Source organism: Lycium barbarum, chromosome 2 (genome assembly GCF_019175385.1).
Source record: "Lycium barbarum isolate Lr01 chromosome 2, ASM1917538v2, whole genome shotgun sequence".
Classification (NCBI taxonomy): Eukaryota; Viridiplantae; Streptophyta; class Magnoliopsida; order Solanales; family Solanaceae; genus Lycium; species Lycium barbarum.
In genome coordinates this window covers 59,804,807-59,823,229 of record NC_083338.1, presented here as the reverse complement: position 1 = coordinate 59,823,229, position 18,423 = coordinate 59,804,807, and the positions used below count along the sequence as shown (strand labels likewise).

Here is an 18,423-nt window from a genome sequence, read left to right as displayed (position 1 = left end):
GTCACGTAGGACGATGTCGACTGGGTGTATGCTATACTTGCGGGGACCCGAGCCACTATGCTAGAGACTGCCCGCGGAGTAGTGCCATTCCTGGAAATTCGGTAGCAGCATCGTCACCCTCAGTGAGAGCGCCCGAGACAGGACCCCAGACTTCTTCCGGCCGAGGTAAAGGCGGAGGTAGAGTACCTAGTTCCGGTACGGGGCCACATCGTATTTATGCGCTAGGTGGGAGACCGGCTCCAGAGGCATCGCAGGATGCGCCACCAGGTATATTCTTCTTCAGATAACCTATTGGTAGACTTAATTTATGTACGAGTTGCCTCCTATCACCGTGACATGATGTATTACAACACCAGCTAGAACATGATCCTAGCGGCTAATAGAGTGGGTCGAGGCAAGAGGCTTCGTGAAACCCTTAGTTGAAACCTTAAGGGTGGAAGGGCCCATAGCATAGCAAGATCATAGCTATAGATCTGAACTAGAGAAAGTGGGTAAAAGGCTACCTTTGACGGAATCCTAAGAGGACAAATCCAACATTCGAGGACGAATGTTTTAAAGGAGGGGAGGATGTTATATCCCGAAATTTCGAACACTCGAAAAATTCGAAATAATTTTGGTCTGAAAGAAATGAGGCCATACTTTGATACTAATCAATATGTATATGTTGTTCAAAAAAAATATTGGTGTGGAAATACGGAGGAAGGCTAAGGGCTAAATTGGAATCTCGAGAATTGGTTTCGAGAATTTCAAAAATATGATCCATAAGTAATTGGGCTCAAAAAAAATATATGAAAATTTAGGCCCAAAAGAGGGTGTGGCCGGCCATGATATGCATGGCCCAAGCCCATGGATCATTATATTCAAGAGATAAATATTGGAAGAGGGGTCAAAGTCTTTATTTTGGGAAGAACTTTCAAGAACACAAAAAAAACAAAATATAGAGAGCAAGAGCCATAGATGGTTCGGCTATAGTGAGAAAGAAAGAAGAAAAAAAAAATCTTGGAGCCCTAGCCTTTGGTTCAAAATTCCTTTCATCTTGAACTTTGATTAAGTGCAAGACTCTCTTCAACGTGGTGCAATTCCTTTAGCGAGAAAACCGCTTTAGTGGCAAACGGAGATTTTGGAGAAAGGTGAGAATTTCATCCTTTTTGTGTCATGAAAGACTTACATGTATGTTGTAGTATGTGTAAATAAATGAAAAGCATGAAAATTTTGTGTGTTGTGGATATTTGTGTGTGGCCGTTTATTGCATGGAAAGAGGAGGATTATGAATTTAATTATTAGTATGTTAATTGTGTTGTTGTAGACTTGTGATGGAAATGGATGAATAATGGTTTAAGTTAGCATAAAAAAATTTAGTTGTTGAGTTGTTATCGGAAAGCATGCGATTTTATTATAAATTATGTAATTGAGAAAATGAAGTTGTAAGATGTAAGTGGTGATTGTTGTAGGTGAAATTGGAAGATAAAAAGGTGTGGTGAATATTCATGTTGAGAATTGGAGGTTTTGGGTGGATTATGGTTCGGTGGAACTTTTGCATATTTTGTAAAATAATGTGAAATATTTTTGAATTGTATTCGAATGGTCTTGAATTAGTAAATAAATAGGAAAACGTTGACGTTAGTTTGAAGGTGTGAAGTTGGAATGGGAATGGTTGCATGATGAAGAAGGAAGAACATTTATATTAGAATGTATTTTGTTGTGGTTGTTGATGTTGTTGGCATTGTTGTGTTGTTGTTGTTGATGTTTTTGGCCGAGATGATTCTCGGGGACGTTAAATTTATAGGGGAAATGCTGCCGAAATTTCGGTAGGCAACATGAGTTTAAGATTGGAATTCTAAAAGCTTATAACTTACATTTGGTAACTATGACCAATTGTAGACTCTGGATGAAACGGGAGTTGAGTTTGGACGAGCGTAAGAAGCGCAAAAGGTATGTAAAGCTATCCCTTCCCTTGTCTTGGCATGTCCTAGATGTACTAGGTCTTGATTTGAGCCTCGGGGATCATTCCTTTCATAGAAATCCGAGTTTGAATTTTGGTACTATTCATTCAATGAAATTGAACTTTCTAGGGTGCTTTTTGTTGGAAAAATGGTTAATCCTCCATAACTTTCACAAATGTACTCCGATCGCTCCGAGACTTCCACGGAGGACTTCCCAAGGCCTAATGCACGAAATGTTTGTACGTCACCTCGACTTGACCCAAGGTGGGCCCGCAAGTCCCGAGACCTTTTGTATTGCTCCATTTGACTTAGTTCTGTACGGTAACTAAAGGGAACTTTGGGTTAACGTCCCTAGCTTCTGTAGACGGACTCGAATTGTCTGAAGATAGTCATAGAGGTTGCATGGTGAATGATGTCCGTAACGATAATTGAAAGACATTTAGTTATCACCACTTTGCATGTGCATACGGTTTTTAATCCTTCATGCTGAATTGGATTTATTGAAACTTTGTTGTGGGTTACTAATGATTTCAAAAAGAAATTAAAATTAAAATTTACTAATTGTTGGTCTCAAGCTAAAGGGAATATACAATCGATTTCAAAACCACTCCGAAGGGGGTGCGGTATTTTATTATTTAGACTTTTCAAAACCACTCCGAAGGGGGTGCGATATTTTATTATCTAGACTTTTCAAAACCACTCCAAAGGGGGTGCGATGGCCTCAGCTCATGTCTGACCGCGCTATGGCCTCAGCTTATGTCCGAGCGAGCTATGGCCTCGGCTGATCACTGAGTGAGCTATGGCCTCGGTTTACGCCTGAGTGTGCTATGGCCTCAGCTTATGTCTGAGTCTGCTAATTTCAAAACCACTCCGAAAGGGGTGCGAGGTTTTACCACTGCTTTTCATTTATGATCTATTTTACTTTATATATTATATTATTACGCCGGAAGCGGCTGTCCGAAGGGACTATTATATTATTACGCCGGAAGCGGCTGTCCAAAGGGACTATTATATTATTACGCCGGAAACGGCTGTCCGAAGGGACTATTATATTATTATGCCGGAAGCGGCTGTCCGAAGGGACTATTATATTATTATGCCGGAAGCGGCTGCCCGATGGGGCTATTATTGATATTGAGCCGGAAGCGGCACGCACGTTGTATCGTATTATTTACTTGAAAAGAAGTGTTAGACTACATTGCTTATTTGAATATGTTGGTTGGATTGCGTTATTTACTTAAGGATTGTTTGAGACTTTATGTACACATTTCTATTTTTACCAGCGAAGGCTGCAGGTACTGGGTTTGCCATGACTACTTTTTCCCTAAATTATGCGATAGTTATAATGTATTACCGCTTTACATACTCAGTACATATCTCGTACTGACCCCCTTTCTTCGGGGGCTGCGTTTCATGCCACGCAGGTCCAGGGACGCGACCCGGCGATCCAGCTACTTAGGGGAAGTCAGCACTGGGAGTCAGGCAGCTCCACTTGTTCCGGGGGCTGTTCCTATTTTGGTATAAACTTGTATATATGTCTTGCAGGTCATACTCTTTAGAGTCTGCGAACAGCGTGGGTGTCATGGGTACTGTTTGGTTTTGTCGATCGATGCATTGTTGTAAAGTAATGGTGTAAGCCTCTTTGGCTCGCTTAGTCTTACGTCATGTATATGTATGTACATATGTAACACGCCTGGAGACGTTTTGAATAACGTGTTGACATCAGTATAGTATTTGAAACTTTCAAAAAAAAAAAAAAACGCCATAAATGAGATCATGTATCGTAAGTTGGGACATCGGGCAGGGTAAGCTCGATCGCTTGTCATGGCCCTAGTTGGGTCGTGACAATTATGTTCCCTCTTGAACCATTTGAGTCGTAGTCTGAGCTTTAATACTTTTCCCATGTGTTTAGTTTCCACTACTTGACTGATTGTTTTATAGGAACCCCTAGGATTTGGTTAGGTAGAGTTTACAGTGTGACATGACTTGCTGAATGTTCAGACTAGCTTGTGATGATTCTGTAAAGTTAAGATGACTTAATGAACCTATTAATGACAAATTGACTCATGCTAAAACTCAATCCAAAAAATGTGGGAATCACTTTGTGTCACTTAGGTGTGCTTAGAATGACATACATCTTGTCTTGCCAGTATCACTAGTTTTTTTTTTCCTAAATATCACTGTGTCTTGCAACAGTTAGTTAGACTCAAAGAGGCCTGGTCTTGTATACTCAATTGTGCCATGCTTGTTTTGATCCCAACTGGTTTTATTACGCCACACTATGGTCCTTCACATGTCCTTTTGTGAATTAAATGAATGACCTAATTCATTGTGTATATAACTCTGCTCAGTTGTGTATGAAGTCTCTATATGCCACATCTACTGATTGCTATTGTGTGAATTTCCTTGTGCTCTCCCATGAGCATTAAGACCTGCAGTTAACTTCTATCTAAACCATGTCTACATACCTATATCTTGTTCCTGTCCATGCTATGTCTAAGTGTTCTTAGTTGGCCTCTTATCTAAACCATGTCTGTTTGCTTCTATTTACCTTACATATATATTGTAGTTGTTTTGTTCGTTCATGACCATGTATTTTGGTTTTTACTTCTATTTACACTATGTCTACTATCTTTGTTTGGCTGTTGGTTACACTGCGTCTACATATGTCAATCTATGTTATCCTATGTATAAGTGTGAAATCCTGTGTTATCATTCCCTCTCCTCTGGTTGTATTGCTTGGGGAAAAAAGTTAGCTATTTGGTTCTGGTCTTAAGACTTTCCCTGGTGTCCTGCCAGACCGGAGGTTCATGAAACCTCTTGGATCTTGTGCTGCATCAGGAACACGAATGGTGGTGACTTTCCCACTTACTACCCAAATCCCTACCAATAAAAGGACCAGTAGCACAGATGCGAATGTGATAACTGCAGGTCTTGTAAATGAATTATATATATATATATATATATATATATATATATATATATATATATATATATATATATATATATACACACACACTTGTATAGTTACATATGTGATAAGTTCAATAAATATAAACTAACCGGGTACTTTTTCTTTCTCCTCTTCTTCGCCCCATGGCCACTGGGGCCCAGTCTAAGCCAACTTGTTGGGCCAAAGCCCAACAGGCCATTATTTTGCACTATCGAGTTTGAGAAGATAAAAATGGAAGCTAATATACATTATGTGCATAGGAGGCCCAGCCATGGGTGAAAATGGCAAACTAGGGGCATGGTACGCCCTAGCCTTCCCTTTCTTCCTATTTATTCATCTATTTATGTTTTCTCCTATGTGTAATTTGTTGTATTTTGTATTTATAAATTTTTTAAAAAAAACTCATACATATATATTGAAACATTATGGTTTGAACTAGTCGTCTTAGGACAACGGTACTTATGCCGTTTTTTTCGACTTTAGGTCCCCGAATGATTTTCAAAACCTGAGTTTAATTTATAAATGATTTTCTCTAAACACGACTAAGTGAACGAATTATTTCAACAAAATACGAGTTAAAATGAGGACAAGGGAAGAATCACAACATTATCAACGCTGTCACGTTTTTCTAAACACAAAACTGAATAGAATTCATTTTGAAATTAAGGAAAAACACACTCCCTTTTTAATCCAGCTTTTTCTGGGATTTAGTTGAACAAATACGCTAAAAAAATTTGTCCTAAGCCCAGTAACAGGAAAACATGGTTTTTAAATTAAGGTCCAAAAGCCAAAAAAACGTCTTGAACCATGCCTGATTAAATCTTCTTCTTCTTTTTTTAGAGAAAATGAGAAGTAGAATTTGACATTTTTTGGGCCTGGCCCAATGCAAGAAAAAATGATTTTTCTACTAGGCTTTAAAGCCAAATTTAAGGATAAGAAATCAGCCTTTTATACATATCTAGTAAAGAGTATAACCTTTTACACTTACAAATTGAAATCCATATAAATCATTTGTAAACATAAAAGCTTTGGATAAGGACATTCTAAAAACGTATTAAACGGATTAACACAAACCATGTATAAGTTAAGCATGAACAAAATCCATTCATTCCACACTTTAAATAAATAAATTTTTTATATATCTTTGCAAAACCACTACTATCCTTATATATAAAAGGAACTAGTTATATTCGGATATTATAAATCCGAACCTAAATATTCTATATGTAAAGGGGATATACTCAATTTATTTAAAAAAATATATGCAAAATGACAGACTTTATAATGCGGGAATAAAACACTAAATAAACAGTTCATGCAAATACTCATACATTGGAATTCGAAGGTCAACTGTATAGTACGAATCCTTAATCCTAGGGTGCCTAGCACCTTCCCTAGGGGATTGTCAGAACCCTTACCTAGAACTTTGGATTATGAAGGATTTTTCATGGTGTATGAATAAACCCTTCAAAACCAATTTTCTTAATTTCCTAAAAATTAAGTGGCGACCCTTTTAAAACAAAGTCCGAAAGAGCACCAACAAGTTCGAAGTAGCTTTTCGAGCACTAACCCCGCCCGCGAAATGCGAACCGTTACAACCATGATTGAGATATGTTTATCCCTCACTTGTTGGTATTATCTTGGATAGAGGAAAGAACTTGACTTGTTATTGATATCGAGAGATGTGTACTTGTGTGGAACGATTGATTTGATATGTTGTCATCATTCATTGATATTATGTAGTGTACTCATTCTCATCTTTCATGATACTCTAATATGAATACTTAGTGACTTATTCATGGTTGTGAAACTGTATCTCTCAGTTATTGGTTATTGACTTGTGAAGAGGAAGGAAAGGATATTAAGGTTGTTATTGTGATATGTGTCCATGTGTGGCACGATTTGGTATTGATATACTCTTGTTGACATTGATCTCATGAATGCATTCACACACACACACACACACACATTGTATCGGGTTGAGCCCGCAACACTTACGTGGATCGGGTTGCACGTACCGCAACACTGACTTTGGATCGGGCTGTGCGCCACAGCAAATACATGAACTTCTCGGGTCCCCCATGGGTCATGACTGTCGAGGCGACGATATATTTCCGCCCGAAGCGTGTATGTATCATTGCATTGCATTGCGTTCATATTTCATTCACTCATACATCTGATTTCTGGTAGTGGTTATTTATCGTATTGTACGGTGCTCGTGAACATTGACTTCCTGGTTGGTTACTAATTTAAGATCGTTGTGTGCCTGATTAATACATATTTGGGAATTGATGGATTCGAGGAGTAGAGACTTTTTCCTAGGTTGAGACTTGATGTTACAGAGTAACATTGTTGGTTGTACTAGTGTTTATGGTTATTCTGAGGGATAGTGGGAAACTTGGAAAGACTTGTGTTTAGGTGCTTCACCATAGGCTATGATTCGGTTATTGATCCTTATGTACTTGAGCTATTATTCTTGGACTGTTTGGTGTGTATATCTGAATGTGAGCATGTCTATTCTTCAGTCTCTTTCTTTATATATGTTAACTAACTGTTGTTGGCCTATGATGCCTACCCAGTATGTGTTGTTTGTACTGATGCTTCCTTGCTACACTTCATTTTGGGGTTTAGAGTTTTAAGACAGGTTCCACTTCCACTTCTCTAGATTGATTTCCGAGGCCTGGCTTGCGAGTATCTAGGATGAGCATCGGACGAGTCGCTACCCGGAGACTCCTTTATCCATTTTTTTTTTATTTTCTTCTATTCAAATAGATGTGTTTAGCATTTGAGACTTGTATTTTCTAGACATTACTTGTTTCTTTTGTACGAGTCAGACCAGTTCCTTGGGTATTATATTTATATTCCGTATTTATGATTATTTATGATTCAGGCTTCCACTTATTCTTCTCTATTTACTTTTTGTGGTTTAAATTGATGATTTGGAAAAAGGTTCGCCTACTGAGGTGAAAAATGGGAGGTGCCCGCGTGACTTAGTGAAATTGGGTTATGACAGTAACTTACTTAGAAGCTCTTGTATGAGTTATACTAGGTTCTGGGAGTTGTAAAGACTAAGTTATCTTTCTGCCTTTTCATATATTTAAATTAAGGCTATTGACTAAGGTTTCACATGTATTTAACTTTTCCGCTTTACTTTATGAATGACTTGAGATTTTGGGTATGGATTACCTACCAATGGGATAGTGTGATGCCATCATGACCCGTCAATTGGCTGGTGACATTTTGAATAAGTTATAAGATTGAATTGGAAATGAATGTTCATATGAATTGTGAATACATACGATTTTCTACAATTTCAGTATGCACCTCAAAAGGCTAGAAGAGTGATGTAAATAAAAATACATATGAATCTCATCGAATAAGTTAAAGATCTATTATAAAAATTTAGCTTTATGCGTTTTTTCAATTTTCTTCAATGGCAAGAAATAGGCATCAGGAGAGTATATGGGAGGAAACCAGTCTGCAGTAATTTAAATTGCTCATTCGGATCACTAAGTAAAATCTTGTGCCATCAACTTTTTTTAAGTCACCCTTGGTAATATTTATGATTTTTTAAATAATTTAAATGTATAAATGTATATATTTGATAGTTGAATCGCATCAATGAATACTAATAAGCTATTACTTTTGTGCTCATCATTGCTATTCAATTTCGATTACTAAAATTGTTAGTGTTGTATTGTCAATCCCTACACCTAAATTTTTCATTAAAACTAGTCAAATTTTCTAGTAAATTGTCTCGGTTGGTTTAGCATTCTTGAACATTTTTATAAAACTTCTTTTCTTTTTTCATATACCTTTGATATTTAAGATTTAATACAAGTGATGAGGTTTCATAAAAATTCTTTTCGTTATAGTCTTTTCAGCATTTCCTCCCTTTCCCGAGCATTGATTAGCTCATTTTTTACCAGAGGGGACCGTTGGCACTCTTCCCTAGGTGTATAGACCGGATTGGGGAATGTTTGTGAAATATAGGCTTAAAGTGAAAAATAATTGACCCAAAGTTGACTTTTGGGTAAATGGACCTTTTTCGAGATTCCGTCGATTCCGAGAGGTCTAAATGGTCATTTACACCTTGTGTGTATATTTGATTCGGTTCCTAATACACTCGGATGCATTTTGGGACTTGGGTTGGGGAATTGTAATTAAGGCATCGGGGGTTGATTCAGTCAACGAGACCTCCATTGGGAATTTCGAGGCCACGTGCGCGTTCGTAGCATGTTTTTATGTGTGTCTATGTGTTTGGTATGTGAGCAGATGGCCTCGGAAACTAGTTGGAAAATTGGATCAAATTGTAAAACTTGGGTAAGTTTCTGGTGCCTAGTTCCCGCTTTGGCGGCACCAGCACCGCGGTAGTGGTAGCCCTGCCGCTGGAGCGGTCCAAGGATTTTTGCCTTGATCACTGAAGCGGTCGTTTGACCGCTGAAGCAGCTCCGCTGGGGCGGTCCATTGCCGCTAAAGTGGGTGACGGGCAGTTTGTATAATTAATGAAGTGTTAAAAGCCTATAGACCCTCATTTATTCCCAATTCGAAATTAGAGCTTTGGGGAACTGTTCTTGGAGATATTTCGGGAATATTCTTGGAGGTAAATCTTGTTAATTCCTTTACTCTTCCTTTAATGATAATCATCTTAGATTCCCCCTTTCCTTTAATAATCCCTTAGTAATGGAAGTTGGAACAGGGTTTTGATGAACATTTTCCCTAGGCTTATTAATGATGAAATTGATGGGGTTTATGTTAGTTTTTGATGAATCTAAACTTGTTAATCATATATCTTTCATTTGTAGTGTTGAATTTCGAAATCAAAGAGTTAGGGTTTATGCCCAAATTGGGGGTTTTGCTCCAAATTCGAAATTGGGTAAATCTATGAGTTAATTTAGCAATTAGTGGTTGGGTTATGATCACCTAGTGCTAATTTGATAATTTGCTTCCAAATTTCCCGTTTTTCCCTTGTGGGCCCGTTTTTCCAATTTCTAGGGTTAGAATTGACCCGACTTGTATGGTAGCAATATTAGTATCATTCTTTATGATTTCTAATCTAGATTGCGATTATGCTTTGACTACTTTGGTTCTGAGGTTCAGCGGAAAGGCAAGGCAAAGGAGTGAGTTGTTAGTGTTGCGGTTTGACCATCCAGGTAGGTTATGGCTTACCCTTGGTGAGACTTCATATAGCGATGCACATATTTAGATTATATTGTCAGAGACAACATGTGAACCGGTATGAAGTTAGGTTGGATATTGCCTTAGGTTGGGCCCTATTGTGTGTTTGGGGCTAGCCACCTCATTATGTTGTGATTTGATTTTCTATTGTGTTGGCTTGATGCCATGAGTTGTTGATAGATGTAGGATTCTGTTTTATCATCTTGATTATGATATTATTGGCGTACCTATTATTGGTACTTGTGATTTGGTTATATTGTTGGCATACCCACTGTTGATATTTGTGATTGGATATATTGTTGGCGTACCCATTGTTGGTACTTGTGATATTGAGCATGATTATTGATGTTGATATATGCATTGCACACACTCTCATTTTCATGATACACTGCTGAGATACTGATGATGTTTGATGAAACACTAGATGAGCTGGGCTCAATTTTTTACTGGAGTGATGCGAGATGGCTGATATCTGATGTTAGTTCCGGAATAATTATTTGAGAGAGTGCATGGGCTCTGTAAGTCCCCCAGAGTGGTGCCGATGAGAACCCCCTCGTGGGTAAAGATCCGGGGTCCCATCTGCCTATTGGGCAAAGATCTGGGACGAGTGGCACTTAGACTTCGCTAGTCACACTGGATCGTGCTACCGAGATGTTGATATTTGCGACCGGAGTACATGTGTACACAACATTTGCATGGCATTGCATTGCATTCATATACTATTGCATTGCATTGCATTATGGCTTGATTTGAGATGTTTTGGTGTTGTACTTGTGATGTTGGATTCGGACTGGATACGTTCAGACTTGGTACATTTGGGATTAGATGTTTTACCTAGGCAATGACGTGTACTTAGGTTCGATTACATTTTACTTATACTTGTTTGGTTTATCTGCTTATCTACTTTATTATCTGGATTGTGTTAGCAATGCTTAGTCGGCCGATGATGCCTACCAGTACTATTGTTTTGTACTGACCTGCACTTGCTACATTCTTTTATGAATGCAGTGTATCAAGTTGGATCCACTTCCGTGACACGTGGCTGATAGTCGCTTCAGCATTATCTCCGAGTCTCCAGGGTAAGCATGGCCGTTCGCTGCCTTGAAGACTCCTCTATCATTATGTCCTATTCTATTCAGAGACATATATACTTTATATATTATTATTCCAGACTTGTATTATTTCCCTTTTAGATGCTCTTGTATTATCCAGACTAGACCCCGTGGGTATTATTATTCTACTATATATATCTATATCGTGAGACTTAAGTATCTATACTTTTCCACTTGATTTATTCATTACTGATGTCTTTATTTATTGTTAGGTTGAGAGTTCGCTTACCGAGGTGGGAAGGTAAGTGTCCGCACGGCTTAGGCAAAATAGGTCGTGACAGGTTTTAGGTCCAAAAATTAGAATTTCTTACATTTCACCAAAGGTATCTTCTTTTATTTCATTCCAAGTTCATTTAAATTGAAAAAAAAAAAAAATTGAATGCCCTCGTGATTTTAATTCATCCTTTTCTATCTCTGTAAATTTATCACAAGCTATGAACTCTCCCTCTATCCCGTTTTATCTCTCTCTTTTTCTTTCTTTCAGTAAAAATCATCATTAAAAAGTGGCAATCCGTAAACATTTTGCTAAGCTAATTTTATGAAAAATGTTAGAGATATTAACTACATGAAAGTGTAGTTTCTCTGGGTCTTATTGATCAAAGTACAACATCATATGGGTGAAGCCTAAGTCCACAATCTCCCCCTTGTTCAAATAAATTAAGCAAATGTCACATCTCATTTATCTGGTAAAAAAAAAAACAGTAATGAGTTCTCCTTTTGCTTTCCATACTTGGGACGGAGGTATAGTATTCTCTTCACCTCCCCCCTTATATAATATAATATTTTTTAAATGAAATGAAATTGCATAGTCTCCAAAAAATAAAAGATGCAATATTTTTCACTTGAGTAAACAACTTTGTTTCTGCAAAGAGCTCTCAGACTGCATTGGATCAAGTTGATTCGTCAGGAGAATTAACGATTCCTGAAAATTTGGCATTCGGTGCCACCCGCATATGTAGGTCTAATGTAAAATTTATAGGAGATTATGGGTGTGTTCGATATGGCTGAAATATATTTTTTGAAAAACTGAGTCAGTATTGAATTGTCAAAAATATTTTTATGCATAAAAAAATCAACAAAAGTAAGACAATGACTCCTTTCACTTTTAGGAGAAAGTTGATTTCATTCACAATTTTCTCTAATCTTAAACTTCATATGATTGTCTTAACCAACATTTTGACAATATATATGAATTTTTTAAATACTAAAAAGTTTCATCAGAATACTATCCAATTTGCTGGTGGCCATTTCGTTCGGAACTAGGATATTACAGATAGGGTGTATTTAATGTCCAAAACGTGATGCACGTGAACCCATGGTCTCTCCAAAAATTAGATATTTTATATACGTAGTTTCTAGAATTGATATAACATTATCTGCTGGCACTCATTCTTTTAAAGGTTGTCCGATGCACTTGGTCGAATGCTAGGTTATTTACCTATAGGAATAGGGATCAATTTCCACTTAATACTTTTTTTCTTCTCTTTAATAGTACACACATGTTCTTGAAATTCTAGATCCGCCTCTAAATTTAGAAATTATAACCCCAATATAGCACTAAAACATGACATTTATCCCACATCCTATATGGAAATATAATACAAAGATTTTGATTTTAATTTTATACCAATTTGAGCTAATTCCAACCACATACAAAACAAATGTAATACCAAATTTTATATCGGGATTAATATTCTAATCTTGATAACGAATTATCAGTCAATATAAATATTTTTCTGTTATTATTTTCATCCTACAAACAAACACCGAATAATATTAATTTATCTAAAAAAAAATATTTTTCATAAGAATATAAGTCATTTTTTCAAAATATTTTTAAAAACATATGTTTCGTCATATGAAATGTAGAATAAATAAATAGTAGTCTTGCGAGATAAGTAAAGTTAAACAGAAGCACTAACCTGATTATCAGAGCAAACTTGATCAAACTCATTGCCTTATTCATTAGGTAGGTCATCACCTAGAGGTCCAAGATTCTTGAAGATATAATCCATATTACTGGAATTTAAATAAGCATCATAATTTTCTCTGTCATTTGAATCACTTCCTTCAGTATCACTCGCATGTGATGCCGCCATAATATTTCTTGGATCAGACATGCTTGACTCATCAATATATTGCTGGAAATTAGTATTTGATGCCCCTAATTCATTACTTGTCGCATTTTCAATCTTTGCATCGGACATTATTGTGCTACCTGAATTGGTTGTTACATAGGGCACATTGAGGTCCAATGCATAGGGCTCATTGAGGTGCAAGTCATAGTCATTCTGAGTATGTTGGTCCTCACTATTAAACGTCATCCCTGGACTATAATTATTGCTCCCAATAGTTGGGCCTTAAAGTCCTTGTGAACCCAGCATTCCAAATAATGATCCATGTTGTTGTTGTATCCCACCATCAACATTATTTCTGACCAACAAAAATGGGTTATTGAATGGGCTGTCAATGTTGAGGTATATGGGTTGAACCTGAAGTTGAGTTCGATAGAGCTGCTGCTGAGTTGAACTATCTCCTCTAGCACATATATTATTGGTATTTAACTTGTGAAAATGAAAACTTTTGGCCACTTTGGATTTGAACTATGTTACGTTGCTGTTGTTTCAGATTTGCAACATTTGTTTGAAGACGAAGCATTGTCCCAAAATTTCTAAAGCTACTTCTTTGTTGAGAACCACTTGAGGATCCTTGACCTGATGGGGGTGGCGAATAGATTTTCGCTCTTCTGAAGCTCTGCAGTTATTGTTACGACATTTCTAAGAGGTGCTAGAACAAAAATTAAAGGAGAATTGGACCATGGAGATATAATTTAGCATCTGAATTCATTGTGATTTTGGTGTGTTTGAAATGACGGAAGTCATTTTTAATAGAAAACATTTTGGTGTTTGGTAATTGGTGAAAGATAAAATTTTCTTGAAACAATATGAACAACTAAAAAATCTCCACCTTTAAGGTGGCTTTAACTTAATAAAAAATAAAAAATAAAATTTAAGGATGTACCTGAAGATGGCTTGCAACTTGCCTGTTGGTAAGTCCAGGCACATTCATCGCCTTAAGAATGTCAGTTGGGTAACACCCTACATGTTTCAAAAGAATATATAAATTTAATTTAATCACTACAATAATAGTCCTCGATCAAGTTACGCTATATGCAATTACAGTAATTACTACGCCTTAATCTTAAACAAGTTGAGATTGACTATATATATGAATTATCACGGACCATATCTCTCCATATAAATGATCAATTATGGAGAAAATTAGTTAACTGTGAAATAAACTCTTCCTTCACCAAGTTGTCGCACAACTTCCATGAATTTGGTAAGAAGATCTACGGCCATTCTGTGCAGACCTTTTCTCCAACGGCCTTATTATCACTGCTCTAGGTCTCTCCGTCATTAATATGTTCTGTGCTTTTTCTACCTCTCTTCCTCCTTAACTTGTATTTTCCATTCGATACGATATTGTTTTCAGCCTTATGAATGTTATTGCTATGTTCCTCAGTATTAGGCACATTCTTCTCTCCATCTTGTTCATCATTTCCAATAATATCTTTGTTACCAATATCATCAGGATCCCCAATAACATTCACCTGATCTCCATTTTCTTCTAATCCTTCTCTCACTTTTTTCTTTTGATTTTTCTCCCTCAATACAAATTGCCATAAGTATTTCACAATTTCCTCGAGAAGTGGCTTTTTCAGGTAAAGGTAAGCTCCAGCATTCAAGGCCTTCTCTGCTAAGAATGGACCGGGTTCATCACATACAACTGCATTATTTTGGCAAGCCATTAGAATTGAATTACACTAATGTAAATATTATGTGAATAGTTAATTTCATGTATATTTACTGAACTTTATCTGTTATAACAATATAATTGTTATAAAACAACCTTTTATCATTCACTATAACAAAAAAAAAGAAAAAAAAGGATTAGCAACGGATATCTTTGGTCATTGAACAACAAAAGTCGGTCATTAATTCCATTCAATGATAGATTACAAAAATAAAATAAAAAATCATGTTAGCTACAAGTTATTTAGCGTCGCATTCCGCATAGCAAATTCCTCTTTTCTTGTATTGTATTTAATAAAAATAACAACTAAAATAATAAATTAATAAATGATAACCTTTTATACCCTCCTTGGTAAGAGTGAATTCATGTGTTCATCACATACAATTGCATAATTATTTTTGGGAACCTAGCCATTAGAATTAAATTATATTGTTACAAAAGGATTAGCGACGGATATATATAACATATATCTCTAAAAAAAATCATCGCTAATTCTATTTGATGAAAAATTATTCAAAAAATCTGTTTAGTGCGGGCTATCTAGAGACGGTCTAATGACCAATTTCATAGCTAGTATATATTTTAGAGTGTTTTAATTAAAATAACTGTTATTGTAACGGTAGACATCATAAGTCGAAGATACTAGTATAAATACTCACCGACTGAGCTGATGTACAAGGCCACAGCTTGATCCAAAAGCTTAAAGGAAAGTAGATCAAATGAATTGACATTGATTATCATCACATCAATGTTTTCCTTTCCTTTGGAAAACATTAACATTGCTGTTGAAGCCAAATCAACCATTGTAATTGTATCAATACACTTTAAAAATCAGTGAAGAACAAGGAAAAAAAATTATATTATACTCAAAATTATCACGAGGGTCTGATTATTACTCATACAAATTCAATTAGTAAATTTCATGTTATGTTGCTACACTTTAGTTTATGCAATTGTACAGATCAATCAACTTATTGTATTGTATTCGATGTGTGCAATCTTAGACAGGTTCACATGAAAAAGCTATATATAAGTTGGATTATTTAATATAAATGTGTGTGTAGGGCTGGGCGTTCGGTATTCGGTTCGGTATTTTTAAAGTTCGGGTTCGGTAATTCGGTATTCGGTAATTGAAAGTATATACCAAATACCGAACTTTCAAACTTCGGTTCGGTAATTCGGGAATCGGTAAATCAAATTTCTGTTCGGTACGGTATTCGGTAATACCATTTTTTTTGCAGCAAAGCGCATTGGCAACCAAATAAGATCCGCTTAAATAAGACTGCGAAGTGAAGATTGGACATCAAATTGATTTAAGGCTTCAACAGTCCATAAACCAACAATAGCTTCAACATTATTTCTAGCTTTCTTTCCGCAAGATTGGACATCAAATTGATTTAAGGCTGAAACAATATGATCAATGATAAATATTTGACACATAGAAGGTATTGTAGAAGTGAAATGAAATGACAATATATTATGCAGTTTATAAAGAATTCACAGAATATGAAAAGATTGTGAAACGAATGGACTTGAAATGTTTGGGCTGGACTACTGGACCTGAAATGTTTTAGCCCTTTACTCCTTTAGGCTGTACACGTATTGGTATTAATTTCGGTATTCGATATTTATCGAATTACCGAACGGTATAATTGTAAATACCGAATACCGAAACCGAAACCGAAATATTAAATTTTATATTTTATTTCCTAATACCGAACCGAATACCGAATTACCGAATACCGAAATAGTCGGTTCGGTTCGGTAATTCGGTTTTCGGTATTTTATGCCCAGCCCTATCTCTGTGTGTGTGAAGATCATATATGAATATATTGTAAAACCAATTTATTCAAATGACATGTTGACAATAGATAATAGACACAATTTTTTTCGAGATAATCTTATTTCATGAATATGCCTTAGAAAATTTAGAAAAGATCTAGGAAGGGGTTTCCCAACAAATTTTAGTTATTCTAATATGAGTTATCTATTGTCCTAAATAATTTTTAAAGTTTTGACATCAATAATATAAATAATCCAATTGAATAAGGAGATATATATATATAAATATATAAAGTAGGGACATAGGCCCACACACGTGGCAGTTTTTTAGGCTAGGATTTGTTTTTATGTATTTTCTGAATTTTTTGGCATTTTAAATCAATTCTTCCATATATTTGCTAAATAAGAAAAGGAAAAAACACTGAAACTTCAATCTTATTTCTATGCGTTGTGACCTTTCGGCCTTCTTGTAGGGGTTACAGAGAGTTTGCTTAAAACCTTCTTCCTGAAATGACACCCACATTTAAAGGTCTTGACTTGTGTATGTCTAGATGCCTCTTCAGCGATGTATGCATCTTTCAATTTCACTTATTCCTTTTTATCTTCTAGGAGATCAAAGTAGACTTTTGCAAGTATCTATTTGTGTCTAAATTTAAAAGTTTTTACTTCCGAGGAGATTTCATCTATATTCTCCAACCACTTTAACGCAATTTATCACCGTTACTATTCCACCATTATATTCGCTGGCACAATAATCTCCCCGTCATCCGCCACCGCTTGCTACCATTTTTAATGGTACATTCTCCTCCTATATCTCAACATAGGTGTGCATCAATTTTTACGAGTCTGAATAACATTGATATTACGTTGATTTAAGCCGTGTGTAATTGACGATCGTCTAAATTTCAAAGAGTATTTCCCAATCTCATAAACAATTTTTCCATTGTCCCTCAGTTTACTTCTCAAATGTTCGTCGCTTTGTGATATTTATTTTTATATATAAGAATGATTTCGCGCTTGAAAAAAAATGGAATTTCAAATCAAAATAGTTTGTTAGAACAATAACAAATAGGAAAGTTAATGATTTGTACGTGATTACTGGTGTATTTGTAATGTGTGGCTCCTTAACATGTGTGTATGCGTCTTCATCCCCCCCCCCCCCCCCCCCCCCCCCCCAACCCAACCCTAAATTATGTCTTTTGGATCAAGTTTTGCTTACACATGTATGTTTTCATTTTGATTTTCGAAACTAATGCACTTCTGATTGTTGGGAGCGAGGCCGGGTTGATGATAGAATGCATTTCTGGTCAATGGTGTAGAAGTGGAAAATTTTCGACGCAGTATTAACGACCCAACAACAGTGTTAATTGGTGTCTTTTGTATGAGAGAGGAATCTAGAAACTCTTTGTTGATGTATTGCTTCAACTTTTAAGGATGAACCCCATCGTGTAATCTAAGAATATTTTTGTTGATAATAAAAAAAGTTAAATCCATTTTTATGAAATTCTAACTTCTCAATATACAACTAATATTAATTTTAATTTGTACGCTACTAATTATATTTTAAATAAATTTATGCATTTTTAATTAATTATACTTTTTATTTCGAATACTCATTTTAAATAAGCTTTATTGGTAA

At 36.0% G+C, this 18,423-nt stretch overlaps 1 protein-coding gene across 1 annotated transcript; it reads right to left on the bottom strand.

The window, feature by feature from the left end:
• Positions 1-13,546: 13,546 nt before the first annotated feature.
• Positions 13,547-15,806, bottom strand: LOC132628615 (two-component response regulator ARR11-like). The gene is made up of 5 exons (XM_060344382.1): positions 15,662-15,806; positions 14,631-14,975; positions 14,208-14,284; positions 13,768-13,940; positions 13,547-13,724 (listed from the first exon to the last, which is right to left on the bottom strand). The coding sequence occupies exons 1-5, from the start codon at positions 15,804-15,806 to the stop codon at positions 13,547-13,549; spliced, it is 918 nt and encodes a 305-aa protein (XP_060200365.1).
• Between the last annotated feature and the right edge of the window lie 2,617 nt (positions 15,807-18,423).

Excerpts from the sequence above, each read along its gene's own strand:
- LOC132628615 (XM_060344382.1), bottom strand. The coding sequence starts at position 15,806 with ATGGTTGATTTGGCTTCAACAGCAATGTTAATGTTTTCCAAAGGAAAG. Across the intron at positions 14,285-14,630 it reads CAAGTTAAGGAGGAAGAGAG|GGTGTTACCCAACTGACATT; the intron begins GTAGAAAAAGCA and ends TGAAACATGTAG. Across the intron at positions 13,725-13,767 it reads CAAATCCAAAGTGGCCAAAA|AGGAGATAGTTCAACTCAGC; the intron begins GTTTTCATTTTC and ends TATATGTGCTAG.